This window comes from Spea bombifrons, chromosome 5, assembly GCF_027358695.1.
Source record: "Spea bombifrons isolate aSpeBom1 chromosome 5, aSpeBom1.2.pri, whole genome shotgun sequence".
Lineage (NCBI taxonomy): Eukaryota > Metazoa > Chordata > Amphibia > Anura > Pelobatidae > Spea > Spea bombifrons.
This window is the reverse complement of record NC_071091.1, coordinates 99,570,011-99,594,583: the sequence shown is the minus strand read 5'-3', so window position 1 is coordinate 99,594,583 and position 24,573 is coordinate 99,570,011. Positions and strand designations below refer to the sequence as shown.

Here is a 24,573-nt window from a genome sequence, read left to right as displayed (position 1 = left end):
TACATTTCGAGATAATTGCAGTAATTCTCTTTTTATTTTCCTAACAAATCTAAAAAAAAAATGCTGAATATTTATCATAATGATTGAAACTTCAGAAATTGAACGCTGATCTTTGGTATTCTATTCATTGACATTGTTCTGCCTTAGATAAAAAAGAAATGCTAACTTATCGTGTTTAGTACACAGATAGTTTTCTCTATTGAGGCACATTTTTTTTTATGGGTGACATATTGTAGATGATGATGAGGATGATCTTCCCCCTGGTTTATACATGTCATGACATATCAACCATTTTATGTCAACATGAAAATGACCTGAGTCTATGTCAGGATCTTATAATGTATCATAATTCCAGTGATTTTTGCAGAAATAGATGCTGTGATCTGCCTGAAGGACTTTTAGGACTAATATTTAGAAATACGACCAGATTTTGTGTCCTCGTTCTGTTCTGTTTTCTTACTGTATAATACTGTGCTTGTAGTTAATTACACACTTATGCAGAAGATACATAACTTCTAATCTTTCTACTTTAAGAGGAAGATTCACAGTTTTCTTTCTGCTTTGTAATGGCGACCGTGTTAAAAGTGGGAGGTCGGTGTTTCTCTTGATTAGCCCACTGAACTAAAAAATGATTGAGGTCTATGCATTTGCAGTACAGATGCCTCAATCAGTGGCATATTCTGGTCTAGGTTCACCGGAGTGGAGGGGCATAGCCTTTTTTCCCCACATTACTGAGGAAAGATCGCCCTACTCAGTGATCAGACTCCCCAGTGTGCGGCTGCTCCATGGGATCATTGGGGGTATTTGGACTATTGGGGGTATGTGCCACGCAGGCACTACATGTACTCCAGGTGGAGCTCCAGAAAATATAAGTACTTGCATTTTAAACAAAGATTTTGCTGAATTCTAGTTGATTTAGCCCACAGCATCTCAGACGTAAATTATTCAGTCTGTTTATCTGTTTATTCATTAACATAAACTTACTCAAAGTGTACCAACATGAATAGGCACTAACTAAACCACACACTCAACAGTAACCTGGATTGTCTTGGAGTATTTAGAAGCAATATCCTCTTAAAGATCTTTATTTTTTAGTCTACAAAACATATGAGTGATAAAATAACTACCCATTGGTTAAATGGATGCTCCATCAATGGACAAATAAGGAATGGTGGAAACTGTGCCAAATTAATGCATTTTCAGGATTGTCATTTAAAGGTTCTAACATAAAACTGTAGTTAGGCTTCTTTAGATTTTATGAAGCTAGACACAGCTCCTTTATTTCTTTATATTTCATCACAGAAGCCTAACATCTCCTTCCATGTAAGACATTAAAGACAATTCAAAATAAAATAAATAATTTAAAAATAATTAATAAAGTATTAATTGTAGTTTTATTAAATAAACTAATAATTTATAAAAATAAATAAATATAAATAAAAATAAGAAATGAGAACTTTTCAGATTAACTTTAAGAAATACACAATTACCAAATATATCACACAAATAGCTGTCTGCTTTTGTCACTGTTGCTAGTGATATAAGCATTATGACAGCTGATATTGATGATGGCATCGCAGTCTGAACTTTAGGGTCATTAAAAGAAATGTTCTGACTGAAGAACAATGACATCCATCTTCCCGGTAGCATAAGCTTTCAAGCTAAAGCATTATAATTAGTTGCCTTCCTCTGTCACATCAAGAGCATGACACTGGCATGTAAAAAGGCAATATGTGAAGCCATGACACATCTCAAGTTCTAGAATCTATTTGACTACTGTTATGTACATCTACTAAACATCATTTGAGTGTGTCCTGTGCACATTCACAAGCAGACAAAATTTAGAATGTATATATGTCTTTATCTAAATAGAAAAGGGCTCCAGGCACTCAAGGGTTCCAATTCAGGCAGGTTTATTGAAGGAGAAGGACAACAACGTTTCGACCTCACAATGAGGTCTTTATCAAGTCTTTATCAATAAAGACCTCATTGTGAGGTCTAAACGTTGTTGTCCTTCTCCTTCAATAAACCTGCCTGAGTTGGAACCCTTGAGTGCCTGGAGCCTTTTTCTATTTTGATTTACTGGGGAGCTGGCCCTTCCTGGCACAGCTAAGCACCTGAGTTCCTGTGGTGTGTGCAGATTCCTGATTCTGGTGACTTTAGTCTTTATCTAAACATTTTGGAAACTGTCAATAAACCAATATTCCAGATATCCTTACTACTATGCTGTATATATATATATATATAAATATATAATATATAGTTACACAATCAGTCAGCAAGAAGCCAACAGGGGACAGCTTCTAAGGGCTTACTGGTACGTCCTAAGGTGAAAAACCGGTTAAGATACACTTCACTTTTTTACTTTGTTGAACTATTTAATGTAGTCAAATGTTTCTATCATATCCATTCTTTTTCTTATTTTGTCCAAGATATACAGCAATAGGATACAAAATAACTAAAACAGATCAAACTAATCTGTTAAAGGTCATAGTTTAGAGGTAAGGCCTTATATGAAATAACAATATTGGTTCCGTTGCCTAGCAAACCTACTATATTGAAGGCTCCCAGGACTTAAAGTGACCTTAAACTTTTATTCCAACTTCACTTCAAGTATGAAAACGTATACTATCGTAGTTAAATCCCTACAAGTCAGGGAAAACGTATAGACCATCATGTAAACAGTAGAAAAAAAAGCTGACTTATCTAAAGCCCCATTTGTCATAACAAAACAAAAAGCTGCCAAGGGTTGCGATAATATGACAAGTAACTGAATATCTTTTCTGTCATTCTTTTCCTACCATTAAGATGACTGCAGTGTCAAAGAGGAAAAGCTGTATTTTTAAATAAAGTTTCCTCTCGGAGACAGCTCGGGGATTAAGTAAGGTTTGGACAGGATCACTCCTGATATAAACAGTTTGGATGGTTATGATGGCAGTTTCATTATTGTAACAGATTAGGTGGCAGCTGTTACAGAGACCGTGCGGTTTAGTGAGCTAACATATGCAAATGACACGGCGATCTGAATACAAATGTTTCTTTTACTTAGTCTCGTTTCATACAGGTGAATTTAGTACCGTCTTGGTTATAAATGGACATTTAGCGATGCATAGTCTGAGTGTACACTGAGTATATCTGGTCAATACTGTATCATGTGGATGTTTAGAACCAGTGGCATATTTGGTTCTTGTATACAAAAAACAAAAACTGTCTGCGCTTCTTACCCTAATAAAGTTGGCAACAAATACATAAACATAATATAAATGAGAGGTTACACCTGTTTGGTAGGCCTCGTATTATACATTTGTATTATTTGAGCCTGTGACTAGCTCAGCGCACCAACATTTTTTCTTTTCCCCATTTGGTTCTTGGCCCGAGCCAAGTCCAACCACTTACCCCAGCAGCTGCCGTCCTCTAAGATGAGAGCTAACCATATGTTGTCAAATTCCAGGACTGTATTTTGAAGACTAGGTGCCCTCATTTACAGTCTCCCTGGGGTTCTATTTAAACTGGGATAAATAATTTGACAGACAATCTGAACCACTTTGTCTGTCAAGATTCTTATCCCAGGTGTCCCATCATCCCGACATGATACCAATCAGAGAATTTCAAGGCGTAAAAATTACTCCCACTTCTTAGCTTACAAGTCTAGATGTGGTTGTGGTCCACAGCAACATCCCACGCCATGCAAGGTTAAATAGATGTGGTTTTGAATGGTGTTCAATTTATTCTCACATGTAATTACTTTTTGTTTCATGGCAGATCTTGTTCTCAAACACACGAATGACAATGGGGATCTGCTGTGCTCCCCGTGATGGCAATTTGTGTTTGTTTTGTGCCGATGGTTAAATATATATCTTGCTTTCTGAAATGGATATGTCATATTGACAACATATTCTTTATTTGAGACAATTACAATTTTTAGATGGATTTTTTTAGTGCACTCAATGACATGGGTTGCAAACTAAACTCTGTCATTGACCAGGATTCATTGGTGTTTCTAGACCTTGGAAATAATGAACAAAAATAAGGGTAAGGCTTGGTTTCCATTGGGTTTTTTTTTGCTAAAAACGCCTATAAAAACGCCAATAGCGCCACCTGGCGTTTTTTTGTGAAAAACGCATGCAGCCAGATGTTAGAGGTAATTCAATAGGAAATCGCAAAATGCCATTTCCACTTGGCGTTTTTCTGTTTGGCGTTTTTTCAGTCCTCTTTGGCGTTTTTCTGCTTTTTTGGGCTCTGTGGCAGTTTTTCAAAATCGCAGCATGTTGACACTCTGGCGTTTTTTGCAAGAAATCTTGGCTTTTTTTCTCCAATAGAAGTCTATGGGAGAGAAAAAACGCCATGAAAAAGCCATGTGGGTTTATTGCCTTGGCGTTTTTTATGGCGTTTTTTCCACAGTTACAATGCAGAGGATGGACCCAGTATCTGTGTGTCCTACGAGAAATAGGCTGAAAACAAACAGTTTCACACAAAACAAAGTCCTGGACTGGTTCATATTGAATTTTACACCATTTGGAACAAACATGCCATTACAAACAAACATACGCGACCGGATCCTGCGTGCCAAAAGCAACAGCAAACAATTTGCACCATCATTTGGGGCCAATCTTCCCAGAGGAGCAGACATTCGAAATAAAGCATGCCTTACAAACCACAGAAAAGAGACAAAAGGGTCTACCAAGTAAATGACAGCAGGAGAGGGCAGATACTTGCCATTTATCCTAATCCCTTTTAGCTGGGTGAAACTTCTAACTTGTAAAGGCTGGAAAAACTGCCTAAGGTCAAAAAAAGCAATTTCCACAGAAAGGCTAAAACGCCAGAAAAAACTGCAGAAAAAACGCCAAAACGCAGGTAAATGCAGTGGCAGTTTTCTTGGCAGTTTTCCTGGCGTTTTTCATCAAGAAAAAAACGCCGGACAAAAACCCAAGTGGAAACCTAGCCTTAGGCTAGGTTTCCACTTGGGTTTTTTTAGCTAAAAACGCCTATAAAAACGCCAATAGCGCCACCTGGCGTTTTTTTGTGAAAAACGCATGCAGCCAGATGTTAGCTGTAATTCAATAGGAAATCGCAAAATGCCATTTCCACCTGGCGTTTTTCTGTTTGGCGTTTTTTTAGTCCTCTTTGGCGTTTTTCTGCTTTTTTGGGCTCTGTGGCAGTTTTTCAAAACTGCAGCATGTTGACACTCTGGCGTTTTTTGCAAGAAATCTTGGCTTTTTTTCTCCAATAGAAGTCTATGGGAGAGAAAAAACGCCATGAAAAAGCCATGTGGGTTTATTGCCTTGGCGTTTTTTATGGCGTTTTTTCCACAGTTACAATGCAGAGGATGGACCCAGTATCTGTGTGTCCTACGAGAAATAGGCTGAAAACAAACAGTTTCACACAAAACAAAGTCCTGGACTGGTTCATATTGAATTTTACACCATTTGGAACAAACATGCCATTAAAAACAAACATACGCGACCGGATCCTGCGTGCCAAAAGCAACAGCAAACAATTTGCACCATCATTTGGGGCCAATCTTCCCAGAGGAGCAGACATTCGGAATAAAGCATGCCTTACAAACCACAGAAAAGAGACAAAAGGGTCTACCAAGTAAATGACATCAGGAGAGGGCAGATACTTGCCATTTATCCTAATCCCTTTTAGCTGGGTGAAACTTCTAACTTGTAAAGGCTGGAAAAACTGCCTAAGGTCAAAAAAAGCAATTTCCACAGAAAGGCTAAAACGCCAGAAAAAACTGCAGAAAAAACGCCAAAACGCAGCTAAATGCAGCGGCAGTTTTCTTGGCAGTTTTCCTGGCGTTTTTCATCAAGAAAAAAACGCCGGACAAAAACCCAAGTGGAAACCTAGCCTCATGGCGTTTTTTCTCTCCCATAGACTTCTATTGGAGAAAAAAAGCCAAGATTTCTTGCAAAAAACGCCAGAGTGTCAACATGCTGCAGTTTTGAAAAACTGCCACAGAGCCCAAAAAAGCAGAAAAACGCCAAAGAGGACTGAAAAAACGCCAAACAGAAAAACGCCAAGTGGAAATGGCATTTTGCGATTTCCTATTGAATTACAGCTAACATCTGGCTGCATGCGTTTTTCACAAAAAAACGCCAGGTGGCGCTATTGGCGTTTTTATAGGCGTTTTTAGCAAAAAAAACCTCAATGGAAACCAAGCCTAACATCTACAAAATGCTCTTTCAAAAAAAAATGCCACCCATCATTTATTATGTGCCAATATTTTTCATCCTAAACTACTACAATTGGTCAGTACTTCGATTTAAAACATAACTGTAGTTCTACTGTAGATACATTGTTAATATAATTAAAAAAACAAAAAACTTATGCGAATTGATGGGTTAGACAAGCACATCACAGGGACCTTAAGGAAGACAGAGCTACTGTAATACAGGATAAGGTCACATAAATATGAGAATCTGAAATACAATTTTTATTACATGGCTACAAATACATCAAGTTCTCTGCAAGCATTGGGAAACATTAAGATCAGATCCAACTTTATGATTGCTAGCTCCTGAAAATCCATTATTTATGTTAAAGAGGGGCAAAATAGTCTATTCACTATGCTGTAATTTTTAGTGGAGTTAAGGGTTAATTCGACTGAGGTTGAATGTCCTCACATGTTAACACATGAGGGCCTGTAACTTTAAATTGTCTTCATGTTTCAGGTGAGGGAAGAAGGCATACACGTCCTTGCTTGAAACTCGCAATTTGTGTGTATATGATTTAAAATAAATACCCCAAATTAACCAAAATGGGGCCCACAACCATGTGCAGTAAGGAATCATTAAAACTACCTGTGGTGATAGAACACTCAAATATACCCTTCCACACCCCTCCCCCTGCACTAAGTCTTACCCCCTTAAATGTCAGTGTGATATAGATTTTGGACCATAGTCTTGCTGCCCTTACGCTGAGTTTTAACCCTTCAGAGAAGGCTGCAGTTCATTAATTAGCCTTGTCTTATCTTTTTGTTACAATTCTAAGAGGGAGAATTAACTATTAAAATCTAGCTAATAAAACTAACTTTCATAAATCACCCTTTTATAGCTATTACTATATACATTATACATATTTATAGATAAAGGATAAATATTTACTGTAGTTTCTGTCCAAAGTCACACTCTCTTGCTCACTATTAAGAGTCCACCTACTTCCTCGATAACATTGCTATGTATGACAATAGGCTACTTTGTTGTATTGATCGTCACTAGAATCACTTATTGAACTTCAATAGTCAAACTGATGTAGGAAACAGAGACAATGCATTCAGCCCCTGTAAAATTTTGGATTACAACATAGTTACATTAGAAACCGGACAGCCTGCGCTGTCAACCGCTTTATTGATCTGTCAAGCACACAAAGAAGCCTGTGGAGTAAATATGGCCCCTGAGTGTCAGCTGTAGATCATAAAGCTGCTGTACAACAATAGATTTGAATGTTCTTTAAGATTGCAGTAATATGAGTTTATTGTGAATCTGCACATTTTCAAAATGTTATGTTTGGCGATTTATTATTATTATTTATATAGCACATTCCTATTTGGTGGCACTTTACAATAGGTAAGCAGGATGTAACAATTATTATATTACTTAACAACAGTTGAGGAGGGCCCTGCTCAAACAAGCTTACAATCTAGAAATAGCTAGGGGTGTATAATACAAGAGGTCAAGTGTTGTTGTTAGGGATGGACCAGCCGCACTAGTAAAAGTATTGCAGGAGAGGCACTAGGGAAGATGAGCTAAAGGAATATGGAAGGAAGGGGGCTAAACGTGTTGGTATAATAAGAACGCATTCTTATTGATACCACCGCTCTAGCAGCAGATCAGACCCATCAGCATGTCAGAAGCTGCAAGACTTAAAAAGTCATGTGCAGCTGATCACAAGATCCATAGGGTAAAATAGTCCCTGACTTCTAATCCAAATTTCTCCAAAACGAGTATACCCACCAACAAAGAAAACCCAGAAGCATGATAAATCATGCTGAAGTCCTTGACAGTAACAATTTTCATTTATGTAATCCTGTTAACATTGGGATTAATGTTGGCACCTTTCTTTTAACATTGTGTGTTCTCTTTATCATTATTATCATTTTTATTATTATCTTTTATTTATATAGCGCCAACAGTTTGCGCAGCGCTTAATACAATACATACATTTAAGGGGTATGACAAGACGAGAATTGACAAACTAAGACAAACTGATACATTAGGTGGAGAGAGCCCGGCTCGCAAGCTTACAATCTTTCAAATGGATATGTGGTATATATATATGAAATGCGTTTTATTTGCTGTTATAAACTGTCCCTTTAATTGACACCACAAGTAACACATTAACACTAATTGCATTCATTCCTTTCTCACACTCGCACTTTTGTAACAAGTGACTTTCACACAGTGTAATTCCAAACACCAGACCTATCTATCATCACCCAATAATTTCAAAGGCTTCAAAGTATGTAAATTACAAACAAACTGTCAAATGAATTTACGAAAACACGTATTCTAAAATAGAATATACAGAAGAACAAACTCTACATAAAAAATAGTGGATACGCGACAGGCTGGTTCAGTGCGGCTCTTAGCAGAAATGTGTCAATGCCTCATTGCTTTATAAAATATAAATGCTGACATTGAATTCCTTCAAGTGACGTACATTCCTAATATAATTGACTTTCAATACAATCATACCTATTCAGCATTCACCATGACAGATGATAATGTTTCCTCTCACAGAAGCAGGGCCAACAAAGATCTTATTGATCAATTTATTACAAGGCAGACCGGCCAATAAACATGATAATAGCCTGACAGACACGTGACTCTTGGAAGTATTTATACAGTCAAGCTTGGTTTCATAAGAGAGGCAATTTTGAGTCAATTTTGCATAAACTCCAATGCTTTTCATTGCATACAAACGGGTGCATGCATTCTTACGATGGTTGGAGACAGCTGTCTGCTGCAGCCTTAGACTTCTTCTTAGGTGCCATCTACAGGAACAGACAGACAGACAGACAGCAAACAGTCTTGGAACTGGCTGACAGCAGCAGACTAGAGAATGTAAATGAGATCAGGCAAGCCAAATTGATGTATAGAGCAGGGGTGTCCAACCTGCGGCCCTCCAGCTGCTGCAGAACTACATCTCCCACAGTGCTCTTTCAGCTAAGGGGCTGGCTGAGGAGATGTCGTCCTGCAGCAGCTGGAGGGCCGCAGGTTTGGACGCCCCTGGTATAGAGGCATACACTTAAGAACAGTCCAAGGTCAATAGCCAGAAGATAATGAATCCAAACAGGGGACCAAATCATGAGACGGGAATGTAAATGGTGTCCAGAGCCAGAACGGTAAGTGTAGTTGTTGGTTCCTGGATGCTGGCTATTGTTAGGTGAACTTGTCAACATTCAGTAACAACTGTCAAATCTCTCCCCACAGTTGTTAAAGAGATAGTTTAATGGCTCCAGAAGTACCTCTGTCCGTACTTTAATATGCATTCCTCAAAAAAGTGAATGAGTGGCAGAAAAGTGCACCCATTGAAATCAGTAGAAGCACGTTTCATGAAAGCAGTCTCGCCCGGAGCGTTTATTAAAACAGGGCTGGAGCTGACTGGCGATAAGTATAAATATATCACATGCATGGAAATGTGTTCAGCCTGCACAGAAAATAGCTGTGGCCAGGGGAAAGGCAAATGGATAAGGAGGATTTTAGAATATTTGTAAGGGGTACATATGCCACAAGAATTTAAAGAGGTCATGCCTCAAATGCATTAACTAAAACTGATCAAAAAATGAAAAAAGATTTTACTGAGTTAATAAGTATTGTTGTGCAGTTGAGAGAGAAGGACCAAAACCAAAGAAGAAAAGAGTTACCCTTATCACCAAAGAACGGGGGACATGTTACTTTCTTTTTGTTTTTTGTTTCTGGACCTACAGAAACAGAAGGTGATGAAGGTTCAGCTGAAAGAGCTTGCAGTCTAGAAGATTTAAGATATTTTACCCAAGGAAGGAGCAGATGTTAGAGGTGGACCAGTTTAAACACTGTTTCAATTAAAGATATTACTAGAAATATGTACTGTACAGTTTATAAACTTTTAGATACCAAAACATTTTAACGTAATTTAACCCTTCACTAAGGATATTCATTATTGCATATAATTGTATGAAAAGTAGATATTTGGAAACTAAGATATCGAAGCTTAGGTCCCAAAATCCACAAACTTGGATTCAACATGAAAGGATGATAAAAAATTAGATACATTTTAGGTTTTCCGTTACAGGACAAACATTTCCTCTATGGTATATGTGATCAAATACAGATACAGTGACAGGTATAAGAAACAACTTGACAATTTCTGTGGCAAAAAATAAATACGTACAATCTTTCCTATTTCAATAAAATTTGTATGGCCAGGTGGTAAGTGATGATTTGTACAAAGAACCAATGGTGAGTTAAGGGTAAGGTCTGTATGTAATATATATATATATATATATATATATATACATACATACATACAGGCAACAGACAAATACTGTATAGTAATATTAATAAATAAATTATTATACAAACAATAAAAAAACTATGTTTAGCAAACATACATCAAAGAAGTTTTAGTCTGTGTTCCAACAGTTTACTAACTTATGAATGTTTCTTAGCATGATTTAACATCAGAAAACAAATGGAGTTGTTCTTATTTTAATTAAAAAAACATATGGCATGGTAAAGGATGATTGATTTGTCGAGATAATCAAATATATTGTGGTTTCTCAAAGAGGATAAAGGAATATATACCATAACATAAGTTAGATGAAGGGCTTAGATGGTGGATCAATAAATAACCTTCCATTGATGTGGCATGTCTGTGGTGTGGCTGCCCGTTCACCTTACAGGAAGAGCACCTTGTTGGAACCAAAATAGAGGCCTTGGCTCCAATAGTAGAAATCTCCATTGAGTTCCCTTGGCCAGTTGGGGAAGATTGGATGAACTCTCCAAGTGGCCCATGATCTCAGCAGGACAGTGCCTCAAAATCACGGCTTTTGTGAGGCACACACACAAACATATGATTGCGAATAATAACCATCTAGTTTTTTTTTGGTGTAAAGACCTTAATCAGTCCTTGGTTTCATCTTAGATTCAGGATTTTGCCTATACCACGCATATTTAAATTCTCTCAAAGTATTAGCCTCCACCACTTGTACAACTCCATCAGTAAATGATAACTTCCTTACATTCCAACAAAGCTTCTGACCCTCTACTTTTAGCTTATGACTTTTTCACCGTCTTTCAAATAAGCTTCCCTCCAGTACTTTGTTAAATCCCTTTAAGCATTTACATTTTTCTATTACATCTCTCCTCTCTCTTCTTTCCTTCAAGCTACACATATTAATATTCCTTAGTTTTTCCTGCGCTGTAACAGTTTTCGGGGCGTTCGCGCCGGCACCTGTTAAAGGCGAAGCAGAAAGCTGCAAGAAGGTCAGGACGTACCGGTACGTCCATAATGGTTCCTTGAGATGCGTTTTACGGATGTACTGGTACGTCCATAGGGAACTGAAGGGGTTAAAGCAAAACATTTATTGTTTAAAATATAAGAATTTAAGAAGGTTAAGGCAACAATTCCAGGGACAAACACAACCAAAGTATCATTGAAATGGATAAATATGCCCCCTCTAATCAACACTAAACGATGTACTCTTCTCTGTCACATAATATTTTACTGAATTTATTTAACTTCCGCTATTTACCATACCAGGTTCTGGTACTAGACCTCTGATGGAGCAGGGGGCTCCCATACGTGACCAAATGGGTCATTTCAAGCTGACACTAATGACTAATGACGTAATTATTTGTTACCGAACATATAAAATTATTTTTATCACATCACTGGCCTATTTTTTTGTGCGAAAACAATACATTATTTGTATGCATTCCGTAACATAGCCGCATATGAATCTATAATATGTATTTCACACGTGCATATTAGAAAGCTACAGGCGCAGCTATTTAAAAAGCAACGGGAGTTCAATATGCGTACTTACGAGTGTCATCAGCCGCTCACAAAGCTTACGTTTAAAACCTCCATAAAACATCATGATTATAAAGTAATGCAAAACTGTCTATGGCGGAGAGGAAGCAGACACGTCGCGTGACTGTTTAACAGGTGAGACAGAAAAGGAGAGAAAATATCTTTCGCATCGGAGATTTTTTACTCGATTCTTCACTGACTCCCTCAAAAAAAACATCTGGAGTAAAAAAAAAAACATAAAAAACTTGAGCCTTCATATACATATGAAAACCTTACATTTACACTTAAACCAGAGACTTTAATCACTACGGCTTCTCAAACAGAAGCCGCAGTGATTAAAGCCTCTGGTTTAAGCGTAAATGTAAGGTTTTCATATGTAGCGCTAATAAAACATGGTTGGTTGCCTCCGGGCCACCGATAATAAACAGATTCCATTAGCGGATTTGACTACTGAAATGACTTGCTGGGATTATTTATCGCCAGCATTCCTACTGTATTGTTTTGTATTTGTTGCCCCCGTTTTGCCACAAACAAGGTTAACCCTTTTTTATTTTCCCCGGTAGCCAGGTCCTATCTCTACTACCCTTGCTACCTAGCTATTTATCAGGCATACCTAGGTGGTAACGACGTTGTTTTCACAGGCTTTCTGCCGCTTCTTTTCTTCTCCCATGATGAAAACGGTAAAATACGCCTTTCACACTTGTAATTGCTTTTGCCATCACCTCCGAAGGTGCGCGTTTGATCAATATGTTGGAAGTGAGAGTGGCTTAAATGTTTGCTTTTTTTGCCTTCTCAATCTCTAACCCGACCATTCATATATTCATCTTCTACCATTTCTTCTCAATATAATTTGTTCTTGGAAAAATAAATTGGATATCCCATGAGTTTGGAAGTCTTTTTCATGTGAATTTCTTATTTGTCTGTTTTATTACTGCACTTTGATCTTTCCTCAGTATCAAACTGATCAGTTTTAGATGACATTTAATCCCACAGAAATCACATGCAATGTACCGTTTGACCATTTGAAAAACTGAAATCTAATTTAAATTAAAATGATATTTTATGTTTGGTACTGTAAAATCATTAATATTTTAGGGTGTCCTTATAGGCCACGGGAGGCACAGAAAGGAGTGATGGATCTTTGATCTGCTCGTTTTTAATGAGTTAAGGCCAATATCTGTGTGTTTTCTTGCAATTCCATTTTCCACCACCAGGGTGTTTGTATTACCAGAGGCTTAGACAATATGTAGTTACTGGCTCCTTTCTATGCTCCTTTCATTAGATTTCTCTACATCACCTTTCTGTCTTATTGCCGGGTCACTTAGCTGGATTTGACCCTTGGGCAGAACGTTGCCTGCCCTTCTCTGTTATATACAATGTACATAAAAAACACTTGAATTATGCAATTCTACTAGGAAAGCGTGCATATTAATGATATGCCTGGCAGGCAAGCAATCCTCACTGCAGAGGACCGGCATATGACATCACAACTCTCTGCTCTGTCGCCTCTGTATGTACTAAACTAAATGAGGTCATAGCGGATCCTTCCCTCAGACACACCTTGCAAATGCGTGCTTGGCTACCAGATCAGTGATTTACCATGTAACATCCAACACGTTATGCATTCACACATATTGCCACTTTTTCCTGCGATTCCATTATTGGGTTTTAAACATTTTAAAACATAACCACAAATAACCAGGGGAAAGAAGTCGTACTAGATTAATCAAAATAAAAATTCCCATTGCCTGCAATTAAGTTGAATGTAATTGAAATCTAGCAATTTCTCTGATTATGCTGCCATTACACTAAACAATTATTCTTGATACACACGATTGCATATTCATCTATTCACTCACATATTCAGAAGTTCTGATGACAATTATTGTCAGAAATTAACTTTGCTCCCAACTGTATTTAAGTATATATATATATATATATATATATATATATATATATATATATATATATATATAGTAGAATTATTATTATACACTCATCTACAGACACCAGACAAGCCAGGAGGCTTGTTCTTCCCTCAGAAATCTCATGGCGCCACCACAACCACAAGGGATTCTGGGTAGGCACATGCAAATAAGGTTACCAATTATCACCTTTGCCTCTATATCCACTTTATACATGGATCCCTTGAAAGTCCAAGCTAGCTATTGCACCCATCTATAATAATATACTTTTTTTTTTTTTAGCAAACAATACATTCATTATGTGAACATATTTCTATTACAATGATTAGATCTCCTCCTTCTATGTAATATTCTTTTTTTTTTTTTTTTAGTAAACATTAATTAACGTATATAACCCCTGCGATGCTGCGTAGATAACGGGAGCAGAAATCCGTAGGTTTGCCACCAGGAGTTAAAGACCTTTAACTCTTGGAGCGGGGAGACAGGCCAAGTTCCCCATCAGGAGTTAAAGGGCCGTGCAAGCGACTCTATTGGTCACCTGCAGGGGCCTCCTCTGGCATCAACTGATTGGGAGGACCCTGCCAGCGACTAATAGAGTTGCTCGTATGGACATAGTGCGTACCGTGGTAACCCCGTATTAACCCCTTCTACAAGAAACGAAGAAAAAAAACAAAAAACACTAAGAGAATACACAGGAACAGGTGAATATGCGTGGAATATGAAGATTTCTCCCCAGACGAACACGAAGAGTTGGCCGTCTAGTTAAAACAATTACACCAAACAGGTGCCAATGATTATGAATTTAATATGTAGGATGAAACACAATTATTAACTAAAACAGAAACAGTTCTGTAGTAGGAGTAAAACTGGATAAGGAACAGTTAACCTCATCAACAAGGTGACGTTGCCGAAGACAGTTTAATGTCAAAAGTCACACTCCTTGGCAAGACTGAGTACAGCCACAAGACTAAGGGTACTTCTACTGTGCCAGCAATGTCTCTCCCAGACAGGAATTTAAAGGTAAACAGGGGTTGCCAGATGTTCTGTCTAAGCTATTTTGAAGAAGCACAAAGAAACAGGCAATGTTATATATATATATATATATATATATATATATATATATATATATATATATATTATAATGAAATGGCTTTAATGGATGACACCATTTTAAGAAGATGCTTTATACGAGCATTTTCAAATCCTGTGTTGAGGATGAAAATTGTATTTGAAAAAAGTATACCAAAACCCTTATAGTCTATACTTAGTTATCAAAAAACAGCTTTCTTTCAGTGAGGCCATGTACTGTTTTAAGTATTTTCTCTTTACAATAGAGCACAATATGAACTGCAATATCAATACTGAACAGCAGAGTGCCCCACATCAACAATTCTCACAATACAGTTTGACTACCGTGGAAAAATACTAAGAATAATGGTTTTATGTTTAAAATACTTTTTTGTTAAATATATATAGATGATGGCATCATTAATCTCTGCATTTATTGTGTGCCTTTCTCTGAGAAACTCACCATAGCTGGCCCTTCATAATTTGTTGGGAAGTCAAGGAGCTAAATTGTTAAGCTCTCTTGCAAACTCACAATTTAGTAATTATACCTTCAGTGGAGAGCTTATAGCTCACACATTACTCTGTTTGATAACCCAGTATTTCGTGCCTGGTGCTTAATTTCTCCCCCAGTGAAGGTTTTGTTTCCCTAACCTGCTCAGGTAGGTATTGATATCACTGATTAAGATTGTTTCTGCAACTTTGTAACAACTTGGTCTTCAAGACGGTGTTTCTTTGATACTCTACACAGTAGTTTATTCAAGTCTAGGCCAAGTACAGATCTGATGGCAATAACCCTTAGTCTGTTTGACTTTGGGTCACTTGCCCTATTGGGTGATTGGATTTCCTAGTACGTTGCAGCCCAATGAAATAGTTGAGAAGATGGCGCATAAAACTCTCCCATTTACTGGGTTGTGCAGAAATCCAGAGTATCTTTTTCATGCTACAAAGCTGAAGCACACTGCTCAAAGATGAAGCCCAAGAAAGGGGAAGAACCCATTGGTTTTTACCACCACGCAGAAGACTATGGCTGTTAAAATCTTGACTGATATGACACTTAAAAAAATGGGATTTTCAGTAAATATTGTAATTTATTTCAATTAACCCATTCTCTTAAAAGTTTTGTTGCTTTTTAAGAATATAACATGTATAGAACAATGGATTGCTGATTGATAGCCAGGCTGGACGATAATATATTTGCTTTGGGAATCACCAAATTCCATGTACTCTTGGGTTCAGTACATATTTCGGCTAGAACTATTTTGCATTCTAAAACATATGTTTCTGCTAGCGTTTCCAAATTAAGCTCTTCATTTTATATGCACTCTCTCTATACATTTTGTGCAAGCTGTTAGCAACTTCTTTTTTTCAAGCCAAGTGAAGTCAATCATCAGCCACATAGTTTACAGCTTTACCTCATTCAAATATTGACCAGCAGTATAAATAAAGGAATTGAAATAACTAAGGTTTTATTAGGGCTATATGTCCGAGAAAGTGGTTACTACAACCATTACTCAAAAATGACCATGTCACGGTTAAAACTTAAATAGACCTGATTATGCATTAACCATTTCAATGTCTGAATAGATAACACACTAATGAAACCCTTTGCGACCGGGTTTTTACCCCTCTAAGTGCTTTCACTTTTTTTGTATAGTCTGCCGTTTTTATTATGAATAATATGTTTAAAAAAAAAAAAAAGCAACATTTAAAATTATTTCTTACTTTTTTATGAATATTTCTAGTGGGAAGGACACAAGGTGTTAGGACATCTATTTTCACCTTTAACTTTTTTAAAAGACACAGGGATGGATGGATATATATATATATATATATATATATATATATATATATATATATATATATATATATATATATATATATAATATATATTCTGTATATGTATCATGGCAAAACCTCTTAACAAAGTCACTTTTAGGGATTTTAAAGCATGGCCTTCTGGGGCAATAAGGTTCAAGAACAACATAGTTCCCTCAAACTGTGAAACACAACAACCCCAAAGTCAAAAAATAAAAGCCTAGCTCCCAGAGCCCTCTCTAGCCTAAATACTCTCTAACCTAATCCTCCCTGCTAGACCCATCTGAACCAGGCTCTGGAAGAGCTCACCTAGAATATACAAACAGGTCCAGGCTGCTAATGCTTCGCTTGGCTCAGGGATCGTTTTCAGAGCCTCTCCTTTCATCTTCATCCTCTCCCCTCAACAGTCTTGACTTTGAGGCTTCAGGATGTTTAAATGTCCACACGCTGCACATTTTGCAGGCTTTGCCAGAATTCTGGACATTTTGTTGCAAAACTGGAGCTGGAGCACTGGCCAACCCTGCTCTCCAAATGCTTCACTCCAGGGACCTATTCACATCTGTGCGCAAAAATCCACCCAAAACATCTCCTTGTGACTGTTCAGATTCACAGTATGTATATTCCGTACATATGTGTTTTTTTTACATTTCATGGAAATTCAGGGTTCTGTAGACAATAACACAGTAAAATTATATGCAGGGTAATCTTACACAATTGCTTTATATTTGGCGATGAAACTAAGATTTTTTTTTTAACTTATGTTCTCCTTACAGAATTACGGAGTAGTTCCTGTGGAAATCCAGGAGTCCCACCTAAAGGTGTTCTGTCTGGAACAAGGTTCGATGTTGGTGATAAAATCCGCTACAGTTGTGTAACGGGGTATATTTTGGATGGTCATCCTCAACTCACCTGTATCGCAAACTCTGCAACTACAGCATCATGGGATTTTCCTGTACCTATATGCAGAGGTATGGATGGTGCCGAGCATTTTGCTCACGGTATTTTATTATAGTTTTATTTAAATATAAAAGCATTTGGGCGTTTGAAATGTTGTGAGGCAGCCAAGAAATTACCTGTGCATCAGTAGAAGCGAGGCAACAAGTGAGACTTGGGCAACCAGGTACATTATATGAATTTTAAACCCCTACTGGATTCACAAAGACCACACTAAAATGTATGCAATTTCTTTTTTCCATATGCAGATGTATCATTTTAACCCCTTCGTGACAAAGGCTGATTTTACTTTTTGTACCCTTTGTGACAATGGCCTTTTTAACATTTCTGCGCTGCTTGTGTTTAGCTGTAATTTTCTTCTTTCCCGTTTACTGAACCCACACACATTATATATTGTTTTTTTCAGGACAAGAAGGGCTTTCTTTAGATGACATTGTTTTGATTGTATCATATTATTTACTATTAAAAAAAGTTTAAAATATGGTGAAAAATTTAGAAAAAAATGACTGTTTCTAACTTTTAGTTGAAAAATCTTTTACTCATCTATATAAGGTAATGAAAAAACCTGCTAAATAGATTCTACTATTTGTCCTGAGTTTGGAAATACCCAATGTTTTTATGTTTTTTTGCTTTTTTCTACCCATTATGGGGCAATAAGTACAGGTAGCGTTTTGCTATTTCAAAGCCATTTTTTCCAAATCTGGTAATTCTTCCCCCCATGTGCCATTTCGGGTATCTTTGAACCCGGCCAATGCATTTTACCCCATCAAATCATATATTTTTGAAAACTAGACAGCCCAGGGTATTTCAAATGCTGGTATTTTAACTCTTTCCATGCACTTATTCTACCAGCAGCCTATGTCAAACTTTATGGTAGTCATTTTTTTGCATTTGTTTTGCCACACACATTTTACTTCAGGTATGAATTAAAATGTTCTCGTTTATGTCACTATCACAAAACACCCCAATATGTGTTCAGCAACATCTCCTGAGCGCAGTGATACCCCACATGAATGATTTTGCCTGGCTGTTTGGGGGCAAAAGGGCCACATTTGGGGCATGCACATTTTTCAATGTTGAACTTTGGCATTTGGGGATCCACTGCCCATGCCCTATTTGGTACATCTTTGAGCCGGGCCATTTCAGTGTGCCCAACAAAACCATATATTTTTGAAAACTAGACACCCCAGGGTATTTTAAATGCTGGTATTTTAACTCTTTGCATGCACACATTTTACCACCAGCATTTTTTCAAAGTTTGCAGTAGTATTTTTGTGTGTGTATTTTTCCCACACACACCTACTTTATGCATGAATTTACAGCTCCTGGTATATGCCGCTGTCACACGACACCCCATAATGTGTTCAGCAACATCTCCTGAATGCAGTGATACCCCACATGCATGGGTTTGTCATTTTTTGGGGGAACTAAAAGGCCACATTTGGTACGTGTGCATTTTTCTAATTGGAAATTAGATGTGTGGCCATCCTTCCCCCGGTGTTAATTGGGACGTTGTTGAACCCGGCCAATTCAATTTACCCCATCAAATCATACATTTTTTTTAAAGTAGACACCCCACGGGCATTTAATATGCCAGTATTTTAACTCTTTCCATGCGAGAATTGTTTTAAGCTAATATGCTAATTTTAGGACTTGCTCACAAAAATATATTTATATATATATTATTTTTTTTTGCCTTTTTTTTTAAAAAAAAATTTAACATTTTTTTCAACTTGGAGGTTCCCCTGATAGTGACATCAGTGGGAAATGATTTTTACATTTTACTGGTTTTTTACTATTTTTTTCTAATTATTATTAATTTTATTTTATTTTTTAATTTATTTTTACTAATCACACTGTGATTAGAAAGCTGGGCTCCATTGACTTGCATGGTGAATGCAGTACCTGTATTTAACCTGCAAGTGGAGCCAGAGTTCTCTAGATGGTCTGGACTATCTAGCGAACTTTAAAACTTGTTTGTATCTCTTGCAGGGCGGCGGCCATCTTGCTTGATGGCGAAGATCACGGGCAGCTGCGGCTGTGACCGCTCTCCGGAGCGGTCACAGCCCATCGAAAGGTAAGTGTTTGGTGTCCCTGGATGCCTCCTGATCGAGGCATTCCAGCGACACCATTTAAGTTTAGGAGGCGATCGTTGATCGCCTCCTAAACGCTTTTAAAACGGGCGTCCGCCGCCATACAAAGTATGGCGGATGTTGACGCCCCGTGGAGGGGCCAGAGATGGCCCCTTCGTGCCGATCGCGGCGTTGCTGAATGCCTCGAGGTCGAGGCATTCAGCAACGCTTTTTGGGTGCAGAAAGCGAAAGTAGATCGCTTTCTGCACCCGTTTAAAGACGTGCCGGTCCTGGCACGTCAATTGTCGTAAAGCACATGCTTTTCCGTGTCGTGCCAGGACCGGCAATTGTCGTTAAGGGGTTAAAGAATAATTGCTTGTATTTATATATATATCTGTATATATATATATATATATATATATATATATATATATATATATAATTTCCTTGCCAAAAAGGTCTAAAGAAACAACTTGGACTTTGAAGTAAGCTTCAAAGTCCAGATATTTAAAAATAACGTGTTATGTTCTGTAGATTACTTGTATTTATGCAGGGACCAACTTTTATTTCTTATTCAAATTGTAAATACAACTGCATCTACTCCCGCATTTACCCCAGCCTCATAGAAACTAACCATGGTAGACGTGAATCATTCATGTATATTTAGTCATTCATTCACATTTGAAATGTGTAGGCTTTCTTTGTTCTGAAAGACCATGGGAAATACAATGTATTTAAATATTTGAAAAGAAAGTGTTTGTAAGGCAAGCATCTTATTTATCAAATATGGTATATGAATAGAGAAGGACACTTAGCTATGCTTCAGTTTTACCGCAACACAGTCTGTATTATGGACATATTTTAATCTTCTCCAATGTGATTTTTCCACCCGCGTGGGTAAGCTTTGCCATCTCATTGCGTTAGTAACCCCCTTCCTAATGTATTCGTGAAACACATATTAGTCACTCATCTTATTTCTACTTAACTGACTTTCCATTTGTTAATATATATAATCATTCTCAATTTACTTTTTTCATTTAATTTCCCTGTAGTTTTTGTATTTTACATGTTTCCATCAATTAACTCTATACTGGTTTCTACAATGCATGACATTGTAACTAACACGACACCCACCTACAAGGGTATTGCCCTTCAGCGACGTTATGCGGTATCTGTTTTTTCCATAATTTCACTTAATTTAGTCACTTACCACCTCATTGCTTCATCTTAAATATCAAATACTCTTATGCCAAATTATGTTATCACATTAAGTTTTTTTTTTAGCAACAAGTCTGCGTATATGCAGAGATGTTTTTTGGTGCAGTGCCCCATCTGACATCACCACTTAACTCCGCAGCTGCCGGATACCATGCCAAACACTGGGATATGACATCATATCTCAGCATGATGTAAAATGAGGAAGGTCATTGGAGACTCTACCAGTTACGCATAATCCTCTATAGGTATACAGGCTGCTTACAAGGGAGATTTCGGATCAACCCAACCAGCCTAAGGATGAGTGGCACGCCAATAGGACCTAGTTGGTTTAGGAATGAATAACCCACTGCATATGCCTGTGCACAATCCCATGAAATCCCCTACTTTCCTTTGCCACACAGTTCTGCATAAGAGTGCCAGGATAGGGAGTGCAGCATTAGAATCTAGAATTAGAATCAGGTTTTCACTAACCACAAAACTAGTAAACTATAGTTAACGAGAACGATCACGTAGACAGATATTTACATAGATGTTCATCTATTACTACAAGATAAAACACTGGGACCCTCCTAGCAATTAGGAGAGACTCTGCCGCGCATAATTTTAAATGATGCGTGAAGCCCGTCTCGCACCGTGAAGCGGTGTAAAGCTCTTAGAGTCTCCCAGTGCGGGAAGTGACCTGAGCGTAATCTGTTCCACTCCTATTTTATTGTCAATATTTTTGTATTTTAGCTAATATACTATCTGCATGACATCATACATTGAGCGAAGGTGTCATCGCTGTATGTTAACCCCGGTCTGTCCACACAGGTATGTGCAGTCGTAGGTTAAAATAAAACTACCGAAAAAGTTCTTTTTAATCTAACTTATCTTTATTTTAGATACATCAGGGAGACAGCATTTATCGGGCGTTGCTTTGCAGGATTTTGTTGATGTATTTGATGTATCCCTCAGGGAACGTCATCTTTCTCTTGCGAATTGGAGCCGCCTTCTTCTTTTCGTAATCTGCGGTAACGCCCTGCAGGTCGCTTGATTGTCTCTTCTGCTTGTAAAATGAAGCGCGCCTCTTCCACTTACGCTTCATCTTCATAGCGAGAGCACCTGGAAGCAAACTCCAGCTTTTAGATGGATTGTGATGTCATGAGCTAAGGCAATTTTTTTCCCTATTTTACACTTATGGATTTGAGGGATTTTTGCACTTTTCCTATCTTATTTTCAATCAACATCTCCCCCCTGCCTCATTTAGTTTAAGCACACAAATTATATTTTGTATGACATCTTTTAAAACCATGCATAGATATAGATAAACAATCTTTCACTTACAAGCTGATACTATATTGCTATATAGTGTAGATATTTGACTATATACCAAGATATGTTGTGACTTTTGTTATCATTGTGTGGTTAAAATTTGACCATGTACACTTTCTGAATTATTTCTGTCCTTACCTAAAATCTGTATCTGCACGAGGAAATTTCTTCCTAAAACTCCCACCCCAATCCAACAATGAAAAGAAAAAGGGGGAGAATGAACCCTTTAGGGTAAACAAATTTGTGCAAATGCACAAAGACTGCAGATCATCCAATAATAGTGATCAAACAGCAAAAAAATCAAACGTATTTGAAATGGCTTAGAGTTCGCTACAGTATGTCTGTCTGCCTCTCTGCCTTACAACCAGAGTGATGCACAGAACACCGACGGGCATTGTGATGCACACAACACTGACATCAGACATTGTTTACTGATGTTGCCCTTGACAACGTGCATGTGATTGGCTCCTCCAGGAGCCAAATGCACCTATTGGCTGTTCCCCTTTGCCACTGGGCATCCAGAATTGTGTTTTTTGGTGGCCTTTTTATGGAAATAAATAAAATAGACAGAATCTTAACTCTTCGGCATCCATGTGTACTGGATAAAGAGGACAGGCTCTGCCACACCGACACCCAAACACACGCACCAGCACAGGCTCTGCCACACTGACAGCCAGACACACCAAGACATATCCTGATGGGCTACAACAAGAAAAAAAGATATTTTCCACACTGCTTTTTGTTGCTTCCCCCTTCTGTGTCTTTGTCCCTTTGTGTATCACCCCCAGCCAGCCCCACATTTTGTAGTTATGCCACCCAGCGCCCCTTCTTTGGTATCATGTAAGAGCTTAGAGCTACTGACACCCCTTTAAATACGGGTGACCCATAATCAGTCTACATCCATCATCACCCCACTTCCGCCAACTCTTTTTTTTTTTTTTTTTAAATATCATTAATGTACCTTTTCCCTGATCGCCTGCCTGCTTGCTCGCTCTGTGCACTCTAATTACTCCTCCATGGGACTGACTCTGATCCTGTGAAGAGCCTCACTGAGGCATTAGGCCACACGGTGTCCACAAGCCGGCCTCTTTTCCGTTAGATTGCCGTTGATGGCAATTGTATCGGCGATTTGAATCGGGCAGTTTTTATGCTTTCAATATTTTCTCTGTACCAAAACGTTATTACAGCATCACAGTCCGATTAATTTTGTGGCATAAAGCATACGCCAGGAGATTCATGAGAAGAAAGCATTATTTGTAGGACAGACGTTGCATTCAGTACAACTCCCAAAAGAAAAAAGGAAGTGCAGGAACCATTTAATTGAAATTACTTACAAGGCCTATCTATCCATACCTTATTTTTGATTCATATAGTATTATCACCTAAGGTGCTGACATGCCGTGGCTCGTTCTATTGGGTTGCGGCATTAATATGGCTGCTTCGTAGTTGTGTTTAATAGTCCCGTGCTTTGCGTTCCTATTATCATGGTATGATTTTACTAGGAGTGCTGTGTCTTACACATTAACGGCACACTCCAGCCATCATATATACTTTAAATTGTCATGGTGCCCCTTTTGCAAATGCATAGAATCCCCTCTTTCCCCCGCCAACCACATCTCCTGCTGTATGCGCCAATGGCATATAATCATATCCAGTCAGCTCCAGCACTGGTTTGATGTAGATTTTTGGTGGGGTGTCTTACAATACCCCCCTACACATGTGCAAAAATTGCCCCTGTTTATTTCAGCAGGTGGGCTTTCCTATAACTCTTTGGCTTTGGTAGAGGTGTTGTGCTGCCACCCTGGAGCTGCATCTTCTCCTAAAGGTGAAATTGTTCTTCCCTACACGTTCATGAATGCATATTAAGATACCTTCAAAGAGTAATTTTGTACAAAAAACTGAAAATATCTCATAACAAGATGGTATTATTTGTCAATAAGAAATATGACAGCACTAGTTATAAAAAAAAAAAAGCTCTGAGGGTCTCCCAGTGCGGGAAGTGACCTGAGCGTAATCTGTTCCGCTCCTATTTTATTGTCAATATTTATATATTTAGGCTAGTAAACTATCTGCATGACATCATACATTGAAGGTGTCATTGCTGTATGTTAACCCTGGTTTGTCCACACAGGTATGTGCAGTCGTAGGTTAAAACAAAACTACAGAAAAAGTTATTTTTAATCTAACTT

The 24,573-nt window shown here is 37.9% G+C and overlaps 1 protein-coding gene across 1 annotated transcript in view; it reads left to right on the top strand.

Annotated features, from left to right (window-relative positions):
- CSMD3 (CUB and Sushi multiple domains 3) overlaps nucleotides 1-24,573 on the top strand; it is a 445,444-nt gene that overhangs the window by 94,141 nt on the left and 326,730 nt on the right. Inside the window, exon 4 of the mRNA XM_053466566.1 lies at nucleotides 17,603-17,797. Coding sequence (XP_053322541.1) covers nucleotides 17,603-17,797 — 195 coding nt within the window. The remainder of the gene's footprint in view (nucleotides 1-17,602; nucleotides 17,798-24,573) is intronic.